Below are 14,176 nucleotides of genomic sequence, written 5' to 3'. Positions count from 1 at the left end.
ATTTAGTATTTTAAGCAATTTGATTGTCAGAAAGCTTTGTCTAATGGGTAACAGATATGTGTTATCGGAGAGACAGGTGGAAAGGTAGAAAATATACTATGAGGACAGTGTATATTCTGCTTTGATAGGAACATAACTTCTGGCTTCATATTCTTAAAACAATTTATTTGTATTCCTCTCCCTCAAAAAAAAAAAAAAAGAATAAGCAAATGGTAATTTTTCTCCTTAATTATCCTATTGTTGATTTATTTATAGCTAGTAAAATGAATTCATTATCCAAAGTGCAACATAAATTCTCATTCCTCTGTGTTTTGGGGGGTGTTTGGAAGTTTTGTAGCTGATTTTATATCTCTTGCATAATCAGAATTCTGTGACTGAAATAAGTAGGTATTATAATAAGACTTTTTCTAGGCTGTTGCTAAATTACCTCCTGGTTCCTCCATGCCAACAATGAACTGGGCTCACAAATGCAGCTGAGTTTTCTCACCCTTCTGAAGATCAGTCTAATCCAATTCCATTCATCTTTATGGAGGACCTACTATGTACAAGGCATACCACAAGATGGCCAAGAAATGTTAGTGGAATAGCAAATAACTGCAGTAAAAAACATAACCTAACCTGCCACACAGCATACATGATGATAAGTTTGAAGGATGGAAATTGGAAACCACAGAGCTTTTCAGTTGATCAGAATCAAATCAGAATACATCAAAACAGCTGGTGTTCAGTGACTCAGACTTAGCTGGTTTTAAATCACCTCCTTGTACTTCTTTATTTCTCTTGTACAGTTTCACAGAAGAGATTTAAATCAGCATAGGTCCCTCCCATTTGGTTAAATCCGTGTTTTGAGCTGCTTTGCTTTCATAATCTAATACTAATGAACAAAACTGTAATACAAAAGAAATAAAAGGCCTGCATTAAAATTATTTTTTAAATGCTGTTCCTTTGTGTTAAATAAACCATATGCTCAAATAGAATGCTCTTGAAGAAACACACAATTTTAGTGTCGTATTATGGAATGAGGAAAATTCTCTATCAGCAGTATTTCTGTAATTTATAGATATGACAACATTGTCATTTTCAACCTCAGAATACCATTGATATTTTCATGGTTATACAAATCATGATGTCTTGGGCAAACCAGTGGTAGCGATTAAAAGCTAAACATTCCCATGTATTTTGGTTTCTGACACTAGCCCTTCTCTTTGTCCTGATAGGTACCTGTTACACCATTCCTTGGCGAAGGCTACTCAGCAGTAGTGACCTCTTCCAGTCCCACACTGTACAAATTATTATCTCTGGACTCCCAGCTGACACCCTGCCGGAGGCAAGAGCTACTAAGCCAACTGGAACTGTGCCTTTTCTCTTGTCAAGGTTTTTTTCTTACACAGGAAAAAGAAAGAAAAAAAAAAAGATGAAGTTGGGCAAAGTGGAGTTCTGCCATTTTCTGCAGCTAATAGCTCTTTTCCTGTGTTTTTCTGGGATGAGCCAAGCAGAACTCTCCAGGTCCAGCTCAAAACCCTACTTCCAGTCAGGAAGGTCTCGGACCAAGCGCAGCTGGGTATGGAATCAGTTCTTTGTGCTGGAGGAGTACATGGGTTCCGACCCCCTCTATGTAGGAAAGGTAGGGCATTTGGCCTTTCGAAGTTGCAAATGATTATTGTCAATGTCTATAGTTGGATGGAGAATTACTAATTTTTGTTTTGTGGGTGAAAAACACAGAACTGTCACTCCTATGAACTAGTTTGCATAGTTTGTAGCATTTGCCACTCTGCAGTTTCCATGTAGGTGTTATCCAGTACCAAAACCCACTGCCATGGAGTCCGTTCTGACTCATAGCCACCCTGTAGGACAGAGTAGAACTGTCCCTATAGGGTTTCCAAGGAGCGGCTGGTAGATTGGAGCGGCCGACCTTTTGGTTAGCAGCTGAGCTCTTTACCATTGTGCTGCCGGGGCTCCAGGACAGTGAAGCCACAATTTAGTGAGTGAGGCTTTATTTCTTGAAACTAAAGATTCTACAGGTGCCTAGTTACCATGATGGTAGCACATGGGTAAAACTTTTACTTTAAAAATTATAACAAGGATATTCACTAGTAAATGAAGAGGAGTGGGTTCTTGTGGCCAGTTGATTTTTTAGCTCCTTTTTGTGGGTGCCGCATAAGTGAATGATACCCGTACTAAGTCTATGCTTATCTGTCCTTCCCTGATACTTGAAGTTTCAAAACTGTACAATGAAATTTCTGAGCCATTGGCTGTATAACGTAAGAAATTCAAGCCCACTTTTTTCAGTGGTCTTGTTTCATCTTTTTTTTTTTTTTTTTTTAATCTTATTTGCTTTTTTTCTTTTCCTTTTGGCTAAAAATATGTGAAGTGAATTAGAAGCTGTATTAGACCAATGGTGGGCAGTTTGTGGTCTATAATGAAGGCATTTGTTTGGTGGCTAGTGGTAGCCAAATTTAGATTGTTTTTTCACAGCTTCCTTCTGTTTGAATATTTGGGCAGGGGGTTTCCATTGGGTGCGTGGTCTTTCCCCCACCATCCTCGCATCATGTTGCCAGTCCTAGTCTATTGCAGGTTCAATTCTTTTCAGATTTTTAAAGATTTCCGGAAGTTTTCATTTTGGTGCTGACCACAGGCAGAGGTTTGCAAAGTCAAGTGCATCGCGAGAAACCTATACCTCTGCATTTCTGCTGTTGACTTGGTCAGTTTTATGCTTCCGTTCCTGATAAACCGAGACACAGCAAATTGGTGAATTTATCTATGAATGAATTTTTCAACTTTGAATGATTGAGGAAGAACCTCTGCTATTTATTCCATGGGTCTACCCTCCCCCCCACCTTAATTAAGGGTGAAAAATACATTGATGGGCATCTACATAAACCAAGGTAATCTTTATTGTGTTTATTATCACTTCCCTGTAGTGCTTCTGTATTTTACAAATGCCGATTGATAGTATAGTGTAAAAAGAGGAATTTGAATAGGTTGAAGGGTGCTAGGGATATGGATTGGGATTTTTTTTAGCCTTGTTACAGCACTTTCCTGTCCTAAAAAGAGTATGTAAGAACACAAGCATTATTTGTGAGTTTTTTTTTTCATTATCTGTTCTGTTTTCATCTATGATGTATACTGTATATGTGCTAAATTTCTCTCATTCTCATTTCATTTGGTTTTTCTTTTATTTTGTAAAAAAAAGGCGAGAGCAGTATTTATAATGTAACATTACTGACTAAATATCCAGCTTACTTTCATTCATTTTTGATGGACATTGAACAAACTCATCAATCAATCTTCAACAGGCGAATCTACAATATTCAGCTAAGCAACAAACTGTCAGTAGTTATTACGTGAAATGATACCTCTGTGAGAATGTAAAACTTTCTAAAGACAATGAAAAAATTCCTGTTAACTTGGTTTTAAATGGAGTTGCTTGGGACAAGGTTGACATTTCAAAAGTAAATATAGTTGTGTGTGTTTTTTTAATACTTTTTTTAAAATTTATAATCTTCACATAATAATTCACAACAATTATATGCTAATAATCCTTGCACTTCAATTTAAGATCATAAGTATGTATACCTCTGGGTTCCTTAAATTCCAAAAGCATATAAAATTATTGGCCAATGTGGTTACCTTTCTAAGAGACTCTGTGTGGTGTCCTGATTAGATAACATGGGGTAGTGTGTGCTTCCCTTCAGAGAAGACCTCTTAGCAGATTTTATGTGACAAGCAAGTGAGCTTGGATATATCTTTTGCATGTTGTATATTGAGAGTTCCACTTAACAGTTCACAGTAAAATACTCAAGATGAAAATGGGTTAAAAAACACTTAACTTGACGAAAACACAAAAGGCCAGTAAAATAATTCAAGATGAAGAGAGAATTTATAGACAAGAGAGACAAATGAAAGACCTTAAAAAAGCAATCTATACTTGCCTGGAACAAGGTGGCAGAGAGCTTCACTATTTTAGATTTTATAGATTGGATGTTGAAATTGTTCTATTTAAATTTGTGCTCTGAGTAAGCAAGAATGTAAGAGTAATTTTGACCTCAGTACATTTTGGATCGTTTGCGTATGTACAATAGATGTGTTTTCCTTTCTTTGTCTAGTGAAGGGAGGTGATGGCTATGACCTGAAGTGTTTTATAGGACGGAGAGAACTAAGGTGGTAAACGAGCATGTGGAAGAATGGTAGGTGGGTAATCATGGGAAGACAAGAAGAAACCTAGTCATTACTTTTCACAGAGGTGTATTTAACCCCTGCCAGTTAGACTGCCATGTCTTTGGTCTGACTGACAGAATCTAACTATTTCAGTAATTTGGAAAATGTGAGCGATGGCTTCAGTATGCTGTATAGCATAATTTGATCACATGACCGATACGTACAGCGCGTGCTAGGTTGACTTCAGTTTTATTGCTGGCTCTGCCACTTCCTACTAGTTATCTAGGGTTGGGCAAGTTGCCCAGGATTACTCAATTTTCATTTCCTCATCTGTAAAATGGGACTAATGATATCTATACTTGAAGTCTGTTCCTGAGAATTAATGAGATCAAAATATTTGGGACATACATTCAGGTGAGCTAGATATAACCATTCTATTCATCTATTTCATTATATATGTAAGTTATAAATTATAGTTTGGGAAATCTATTGTGATATGTCAAAATTTAGAAATATAGTATGTCTTTTTATATTTGTATATAATTAAACTATGGCAAAAATATGGTTAGGGTGTGAATGATTTAATCCTTAAACATCGGAACTTAAAATGTCAGGGAAAACATGTCTAAGTCTTCTTAAACCTTCTAATTTGAGGATTTGGATGGTATGGATGGCTGGTGGCCAAGGTGAAGTAAATGTACAGTAGATAGAATTTGGCCATGAAGATATTGAGGTCAAAGAAGACAATATACAATATGGCTTCTGTTCTTATTGTTTTAACCTGTCAAAGTAGAACAGCCTGTTGAACCCTCCCCGAAAGAAACCCCAAGCTTGGTTAGACTTTGATGGTGTGATCATTGTCACTGGTATCCCTCCTGTTCCCTTGTTGATGAACTGCAGACTTTAAGTGTGTGGTCTTAAGGAAAGAGTCAATTGACAATATTCCGAATGCTTTAAAGACTAATAATGCACTGGTACCTAAGTGTATCGTTCTTAATTCCTGTCATGCCTGCTCTCTCATCCTTCTACAGGGAGAAGGAAACGGTAAGCCCTTTCTTTTTTCCCTGTGACTTTTTGTCACCACTGAACTGGCTGTTTGTAGTGCATGGGATGTGACGTTTCCAGCCATCTCATTGCTTCTCAGGGAACTTTTCACCCAGCTGTTCCCTCACCTCGGCGTTTCTCACTTAATGTCTCCTAACCATCTGACAAAAAAAATCCATCTCCAAAACCACCCAGCCTCTGTTCCAGGTATTCAGTGTTTTCATCTCTCCTAACCATAATGGGCTGCCAGCCGATCCCTGCACTCTAGGCCATTACTTTCATTGAAATTCCTGCTGCGGGCCTCTTCCAGAGCCTGCTTCCTTAGCTGTGAACATCACTCTTGCTTTCTGCTACTCCTCTTTCTTCCCTACTCATTCAGGGTGAATTTATACCTATTAATCAAATCCACAGAAATGCAGTGCGGGAATCACTTTGCTTTAAATCTAAACTTGCTTGAAAGCGTTGCTGAGCATTTTCGATGCATTTAATTACACCTCAGCACTCTCTGTCACCAAGGGATTCTCCATCTCCTGATGTCTAAAGGTAGACGCAGTGTTCCAGAAAGGAAATCTCCATCTTTCAAATAGGTCTTGTTCAAAGACTGAGTTACCAATTAGATTCTTTAATTGGGTGCATTTATGTTCAGTACCCAAACCAAAAATCAAACCCAGTGCCGACGAGTCGATTCCGACTTATAGCGACCCTGTAGGACAGAGTAGAACCGCCCCATAGAGTTTCCAAGGAGGGCCTGGCAGATTCGAACTGCCGACCCTTTGGTTAGCAGCCGTAGCACTTAACCACTATGCCATCAGGGTTTTCATGTCCAGTACACAAAAGGAAAATGAAGAATCCCAAGTATTAATTACTTAGGGAAGTCCATCATAGTAAAATGTACATTTTATAGATTTTGGAGAGAAAAAACATTCAAAACAGTGAAAGCGTCCTCTAAAGTATGATCACCTAAATCTGATCAAATCTCAGGAGAAAGCAAATGCGGTCTGGTTTCTCTAGCTATGTGTAGGAAACCCATTTTTATATATTATCTTTCTAACCATAGTTAATTTGCAAAGGCCCTTGTTCTTGTTAGTTTACTGATAGAAGTATGGAACTCCCGGTGGCATCAAAGCAGTGATTCACTAAAGTTGGTGTCATCCAGTGCGGTAATTCATGGTGTCACGCCTCCTCCCATGCTAATGACCATAGTGTCATAACTAAAATGCCAGAAATTTTGACAAGATCAGCAACTGTAAAAAAACATGGGCAAGAACAAAAACAACAGCAAATTCTAGTAGCCCTGCAGATGAAACCATATGATTTGAAGCATCAACGTAGTTGAGTAATAAGGGCAGCTCTGACCAGAGTACATTAGAAGCTTCAAAAAGGAAATTACCATAGAGTTTTAACCTTGTGGGTATATTGATAGATGTAAGCTGGGCTTATGCAAAATGTTTTTGTTATGACTAACTATGGGGATATTTTAATAAAAAATGATACATTTCTGCTGAAACACTGCACAAAAATTTTACAGTCATTTTGGTGTCACCTCCACTGAGTGTCACCTGGTGTGGTCTGCACCCGCACCTCCCGGTCACAACACTGCATCAAAGGGAATGTGGGCATGGATCACCTCTGTGGGATGCAAAGAAATTCTGATTTTTGGAAATACTTTTGGGCATTTATTTTTAGCTCTTGCAGTATTCCAATGTAACTGCAAAGTATTAATCGATGTATTTTCTCCACATAAAATCTGCAATTCTGAATTTTTGTTTTGTTTCCTTTTTACCATATAGAACATAAAATATGTCCAATTTTCCCTCTAAAATGTAGAAACCTCCTATAAATGCAGTTTAATATTGCTTATTTTCTCTTCCAAGTTACCGTAGGTTAGAAATGAAGATTATAATTACCAAATTTTTTATTAGGTGGAACTACAAAGTGAAAAGTTGGAGGGAGAAGGTATAGTTTTATAGCCAAGTCAGATAGTCTAGACTGGGCTCTGAATTTTCTGATTATTATCTGTGTTGATCAAACTCATTTAAAAGTGCTGTCTTCTTTTGTGTGTTTGTGTTTATATGCACTCTACTTGTCACCTGTTTGGTGATAGAGGCAGCATACATAACAAATAAAATCCAGTCTAAACTAGTTGTGTTCTTACATTTCTTTTATCTTGAGTTTTAAGTGCAAAAGATAAGATATGAACTAGACCAGTGACCTTGGACTTTCTTTGTTAATGCATTGTAATTGCTTTGACAAGCTTTATATGCAGTGCTCCTTGATACAGAGTAAGGGAAGCTGCAGGAGTCTCTTTGACTCACCAAGATAGATGGCAGACTCAGGCAGCTGCCCCCTTGCTGAGCCTTTGCTGGGTTAAGCACATACAGAATAGGCAACAGCTATATAAATGAAATTTTGCCCTGATAGTTTTGCATGGTTTATATTGATATACGTCGCAGGATGATCACCAGAGAGAAACAGTAGTTTGTAGAAATGTGCTTAAATTTGTACCCCGCAATGCTCTGTTGTACGCTTCTAAGCCTTCCATCTTTTCTTCCTTCCTCTTTACCTCTTTACTTTTCTCCTTTATATACTTTCCAAGTACAGCGGTAGGTCTGGGTCGGAATCGACTTGATGATGCTGGGTTTTTGGTTTACGGTGGTAGAATTCTTGGTCTGTTATGGTTTTGCTTCATTGGCCATGACTAAATGGTTTGAACTGGTTCAAAGCCCCGCTTACACTGTAGGGCAGAGTCTTCTAAAGCTATATTGGGAGAAGCCTTCTGTATTAGAAACATCGGTAAGCAGAAACCATACCTTGTAGTTGCAAGTCTCTCATTACTTTGAACAAGGCTCTAAAACCTAATACGTTTCACTTTCCTCATCTGTAAAATGGAGATCAAGTAGGTAAAATATTAAGACTCTTTATTTTGAAATAATTTCAGATTTGTAAATAAGTTACAATGTATTATACCCTTCTCTTAGCTTCTCCAGATTTTAATATCTTAAATGACTACACAGTTATTTAAACTAGGAAATTATCGTTGGTATAATACTGTTTACTAATCTGCAGAATGATTCAAATGTCTCCATTTAATGGTAATAAAGTACTCTTTCCGGTGAGGAGCCAACCCCGGACCACACCTTTTATCTTGTCTTCTTAGTCTTTTCCAGGCTGGGCTAGTTTTTCAGTCTGTCATTCTTGGCCAATAATGTAGTAGAATCTCTCACAGTCAGGGCCTGGCTGTTGCTTCTTCCTAATGCATGCTTTTCAGGTTATGCATTTTCGGCACGAATTTGACAGAAGTGATGTTGTGCCTTGTCTTAGTTATCTAGTGCTGCTGTAACACAAATACCATGAGTGGATGGCTTCAACAAACAGAAGTTTATTCCCTCACAGTCCAGCAGGCCAGAAGTCCAAATTCAGGGCACCAGCTCCAGGAGAAGGCTTTCTGTCTCTTCTGTAGGCTCTGAGGGAGAGAGTCCTTGTCATCAATTCCACCCCCATTATTTCCTCCCCCTCCACCACCGAGAAGCTTCTCAGCTCAGGGACCCCGGGTCCAAAGGACGGGCTATTATCCTGGCACTTGTTTCTTGATGGTATGAGGTCCCCCTATCTCTTTGCTCACTTCTCTCTCTTATATCTCAGAAAAGAATAATTTAAAACTCAATCTAATTTTGTAGATTGAGTCCTGCCTCATTAACATAACTGTCACTAATCCCATGTCATTAATATCATAGGACTAGGACTTAACAACACATAGGAAAATCAGATGACAAAATGGTAGACAGTCATGCAATACTGGGCATCATGGCATAGCCAAACTGATAACAGATATTTTTGGGGTATACAGTTCAACCCATGACATGCCCTTCTCAGTGCATCATATCAGCTGATAAGACTCATTCTTAGTTACGTTCATTTTGGTCACTTGGTTCAGGCAGTGTCTGCTGGGATCTTTCCTTCACTGAAAAAACATAGGTGAAAGTTGGGGAGCCTTGAAAGAGGTATAAAATTATCTAAACCGTCATTATGGATTGGGATAAACACTGAAGCTGGTTTCAAGGTGGAGCCCTGGTGGCGCAGTGGTTAAGTGTTCTGCTGCTAACCAAAATGTCGGCAGTTGGAATCCACCAGCTGCTCCTTGGAAACCCTATGGGACAGTTCTACTCTGTCCTGTAGGGTAGCTATGAATCAGAATCGACTCGATGGCGATGGGTTTGGTTTTTTGAGTTTGGTTTCAGGGGATGTGAGGGATCGCTCTAGGGTTCATTGTTCATTTTTAGGATGAGGGAGGAGTGGGTTCTTCTGAAATGTACCCCTAATTTAAATCTACAGTACTACTAGATAATGTCTATAATTGCATGGGGTTATCGATCTTGTTTCTTAAAAGCACATCAATATGAGATGTCTCAGGAAAACTGATTTTGTTTTTTCTTCTGAATCAGACAATAATATCCTCTGTAGTCTAGAATTCCAAGAAAGCTGCCTACTGCTCCAGAATTAAAAAGAAGAGCTTTTTTTCTCCTTTTTGCTTACAAAATGTAACAAACTGTTTTATGTTATCAGATTGTGCCACAGATACTTAACGTTCATAATTATAAGCAAAACATTGCCTTGGAAAATAATAGACTCTGAGAGTGGTACGAGGTAAAAGAAATAGCACAATGCAATCTGATGTTTTCAATTTTAATATATTCACAAGACAGTTGAGATCTAACCAATGAATAGAATTATATTTAATGTTTGAAAAGATTTAGTAATGACAGCTTTTCCTAATGATTCTTTTTAGATTCTGTAATATTTCTGTTTCATAGTCAATACTGATTAAAAATCTTCAGAAAAGCCTTATGAATTAGAAAGGAGGCGTTCTTACATCGGTGATGAGTTAATAGATACATTTGGAAGTTAAACGAGTCGAGTAAGGGACCAACCATTAGAGCTACAGTTAAGAGTTAGAAAACCACATCTGGGTACTTATAGCAAAGAATTACCTTTTTTCAAAGCCTGAGTTTTTAGAACAATTCAACCTAAAATTAATTTGTCATAAAGCTAACCAGTCACATTCTGAGGAATGATAAAGCCTCCATATCTAAATGCGTTTGAGTTCATAAGAAATCGATGAATGAATTGCAGGTAATTTCTGACAATAGTTAATATATTCTGCAGTTTAGCAGTGGCAAGGAAAGGTTCACATAGTAATTAAAAATGCCTGGAAAGAATAGTTTCACTGAGGGTTTGGACAATTTTACTAAATGATTTCCTGGAAAGGATTGTTGTGAGATTACAAAATTGCGTATTAGCTGTGTGGCCTCAAGATTATTGCTTATTCTTTTTGAACCTTAGTTTCCTTGTGTGTAAAACGGAGATGAAAAACCTGTTGCTGTTGAGTCGTTTCGGACTCCTAGCGACCCTACAGGCCAGAGTAAAACTGCCCCATAGAGTTTCCAAGGAGCGGCTCATGGATTCGAACTGCCAACCTTTTGATTAGCAGCCAGGCTCTTAACCTCTGCGTCACCAGGACTCCAAAATGGAGAGAGTGATGATAAATACCTTATTGAGTTGTTGAGAAGAGCAAGTGAAATAAGGCAGAGTGCTCAGGACATGGTCAGCATTCAAGTAATGCCAAATCTTGCTGTGATCATTGTGGTAAGCAGAGTTGTTCTTAGTTGCTGTCAGGTCGATTCTGACTCATGGTGACCCCATGTGTGCAGAGTAGAACTGCTCCATAGGGCTTTCAAGGCTGTGACCTTTGGAAGCAGATTGCCAGGCCTGTCTTCCGAGGCACCTCTGGATGGATTCAGACTGCCAACCTCTTGGCTAATAGTTGAACACTTAATCATTTGTGCCATTCAAGGACTCTGGTAGGCAGAGTATTACCTTACATGTAGAGTATTACCTTACATGTAGAGTATTACCTTACATGGTAGAAGGGACTTTGCAGATGGGATTAAGATTAAGGATTTTGAGATTGGGAGTTTATCCTGGATTAATCAGGCTAGGTCAGTCTAACCCCATGAGTCCTGTGGGAGAAGGAGAGGGGATTGGGGAAGAATGGCCAGAGATGTAGTGTTACTTGCCCTGAGGTGGAGGAGGGGGCCACAGACCAAGACCTATGGGCAGCCTCTAGAAGCTGGAAAAGGCAGGGAAAGGGATTCTCTCCAAGAGCCTCTAGGAAGAGCACAGCCCTGCCAATGCCTTGATTTCAACCTAGTGAGATCTGTATATATATTCAACAAAGAATAGACACATGCAGGGCTTTGAAACCATGACAGATTGAAAATTATTTTCTATCTTAAGCATTACATACTAAAACCAAAACCAAACCAGTTGACATCAAGTCAATTCCTACTCATAAAATTTAACAAATTTTGAAACCGAATGTGGTTGCTAGAATAATAAACAATGGTAATAATGAAGAAGTTAAAACGGCACTGGGCCAGGACATATAAAAATTAGAAATGAATTCTAGAACAGAAGTTTTCAGAATAGAGTATACAAAAAGAACAAAGTCTTGTGTCTGGGAGGAAAGTATTAGGACTTTTGTTTAATTAAAAAAAATCTCATCCTTTAAAAAATTCTGTTTCTCGGTATTCGAAATACACTTCTGCACCCAAGAAGTTTTAACTTTCAACAGAGATTCGCTTAGCCTACCTCCACCCTGCCGCTTATGGCTTACCGTTTCAATATAAGGGAAGGTCTTAACTGTTGTTGGTTGCCATGGAGTCAATTTCAACTCATGGAGACCCTGTGGGAAGGTCTAAACACACCCTGATAAGTAAGAGCTAACCGGTTGTCCTCGAGTCCGCTCCAATACATGGCAGACCCACCTACGTCAGAGGAGAACTCTGCTCCGTAGGGTTTTCAGTGGCTGATTTCTCAGAAGTAAATTGCCAAGCCTTTCTTCTGAGGTGCCTGTGAGTGGACTTGAACCTCCAACCTTTCTGTTAGCAGCTGAGCTCGCTAACCCTTTGCACTACCCAGGTACCTCTAATAACAGCTCCACCCAGTGCTGTCGAATCAATTCCGACTCATAGCGACTCTATAGGACAGAGTAGAACTGCCTCATAGGGTAATAAGAGCTAGGAGAGAGGGAATGGCAATGAAAATGCTCATGTTTACCTCAGCGTGATACAGATCTCCGGCTATCGACCTTCTGAGGCCAAGAGCCCGAAAATAACCTTCTGGCCTGCCTCCAAGGAAAAAAAAAAAGTTTTTTTTTTTTTTTAAAAAAAAAAGAGAGAACCCAAAAGGTATGGGGGGAGTAAAAGACAGCATATGAGGCTATCTACATTTCTAGTTGGGCAGGAACCCTCGTCTTGTGTAAGATAAATGCAGAAGGGTAATTTCTCAAGATGGGACTGTGTTATAGGAATGATAGTTAAAGTACCAGAACCAAAATGATTAACATCCTCCCAGCCAGCTTTGTGTGTAAACAGTGCCCAATTATCTGATAAGAATGCTGCTTTTAGAATGTTTACTTACCTCCTTAGTTAAAATGCTGTCATGTTTCAAGGTATTTAACTGAAAACATAAAATCAAGATTTGGACAACAAATATATAATGTGCGACAGATGTGAGTCTGAGAGATTTGTGATGATCACAGATTAGTTGAACTCTGCTAAAATTAGATTTTTCTGATGGGTCCACATTGGAGCGGGATATGGGTGGAAAGTGGTTATACATTCTACACTTCGTTCTTTGAAATGAAGAAGAAGGAAGATAAAAATTGGCATCTGGTTTTTTATAACATGTCTGAGGAGCTCAGTTCTGTATCTCACAGCCTCTCCATGCTGGACATAGTTCACATCATTTTGTCAGCCAAATTGTAACAAAGCCAAGTTTAGGTGTTTAACTGGTATGTTTTGCTTGTTGAAGAGAAACATACTGGTGAGTTCTAGCCATTTGGATTCAATTTAATTATATCCTAAGAAAAAGCCATCAGCCGTGAAACATATCACTGAGGAAATAGATGAGTATGATCACATTGCTCTAGCAGATAGTATAATTTTTAACACTGAGCTTAGACATTAGTTATGTAAGGAAATACAGAGCAATGTGTAAAATGAAAGCAAGTTGTGGATTCGATACACAATCTGGGCAAAATGTGTTGTATAAAAATTAGTATTGAATGATGAAACAATAGCTTACATCATGAAATGGAAATTGAAAGTACCAGTTTTATGACATAGGCTGTGTTATCTTTTTGATTGGTTGTTGCAGCACCTGCAGAGAGATGCTACCTGTGGCAGAACGGCTGGGTTCAGTGAATTTGGGAGTGTAGTTGTGCAGTGTAATGATCTGAAACAAGACTGTTTTTCCCATTGATTAGATCATTTGTTGGAAACGTGAGTACAATTGATGATGGAAAACATATATGAGGGAGTGGGAATTCAGGGTTAGGTTTGGAGGGGCAAGTGCATTTTGTTTCAGATCCAGTTAAGATTTCACAGTGGATGTTTATAATCAAAAACATAGGAAACTAGGGTCTACTGATTAATATCCTGAAATATACATATTTTTTTCAGTGCTAGCCGTGGTAGCACAGTGGTTAAAAGTTTGGCTGCTAACCACAAGATTGGCAGTTCAAACCCACCATCCACTCCTTGGAAACCCTGTGGGGCAGTTCTATTCTGTCCTGTAGGGTTGCTATGAGTTGGAATCGACTCAACGGCTGTATCTTTTGGTACTCTCTTCACACTGTCTCTGACTTCTTTTTTATGCTTAAGTTTGATTTCTCTGTGAATTCTGGGCACACTGATACAGCATTTCATTTTAAACTTTCTACCCAGAGCTGAAGAATGTGTGGAAATAATGTAGGCTTTGAGGAGCAAACAGCTTAAGCTACTTCCCAGGCTTTGATAGTCATGCAATAACTCTCTTACATTTTTCAAAGTAACGAGTTCTCTTAGAGTTTAGCAAAAACCTTAAAATATTTTGTATAATTCTGGTCATGAGATATATATTAATATCATATAAT

The 14,176-nt window shown here is 38.6% G+C and overlaps 1 protein-coding gene across 1 annotated transcript in view; it reads left to right on the top strand.

The window, feature by feature from the left end:
• The first annotated feature begins 1,414 nt into the window (after nucleotides 1-1,414).
• The window catches only part of CDH7 (cadherin 7), a 138,080-nt gene continuing 125,318 nt past the window's right edge, over nucleotides 1,415-14,176 (top strand). Inside the window, exon 1 of the mRNA XM_003406257.4 lies at nucleotides 1,415-1,624. Coding sequence (XP_003406305.1) covers nucleotides 1,415-1,624 — 210 coding nt within the window. The remainder of the gene's footprint in view (nucleotides 1,625-14,176) is intronic.

The sequence above is a fragment of the Loxodonta africana genome, chromosome 11, assembly GCF_030014295.1.
Source record: "Loxodonta africana isolate mLoxAfr1 chromosome 11, mLoxAfr1.hap2, whole genome shotgun sequence".
NCBI classification, from domain to species: Eukaryota; Metazoa; Chordata; class Mammalia; order Proboscidea; family Elephantidae; genus Loxodonta; species Loxodonta africana.
Note: the sequence above shows the minus strand (reverse complement) of the source record. Positions and strands in the feature narration are given on the sequence as shown.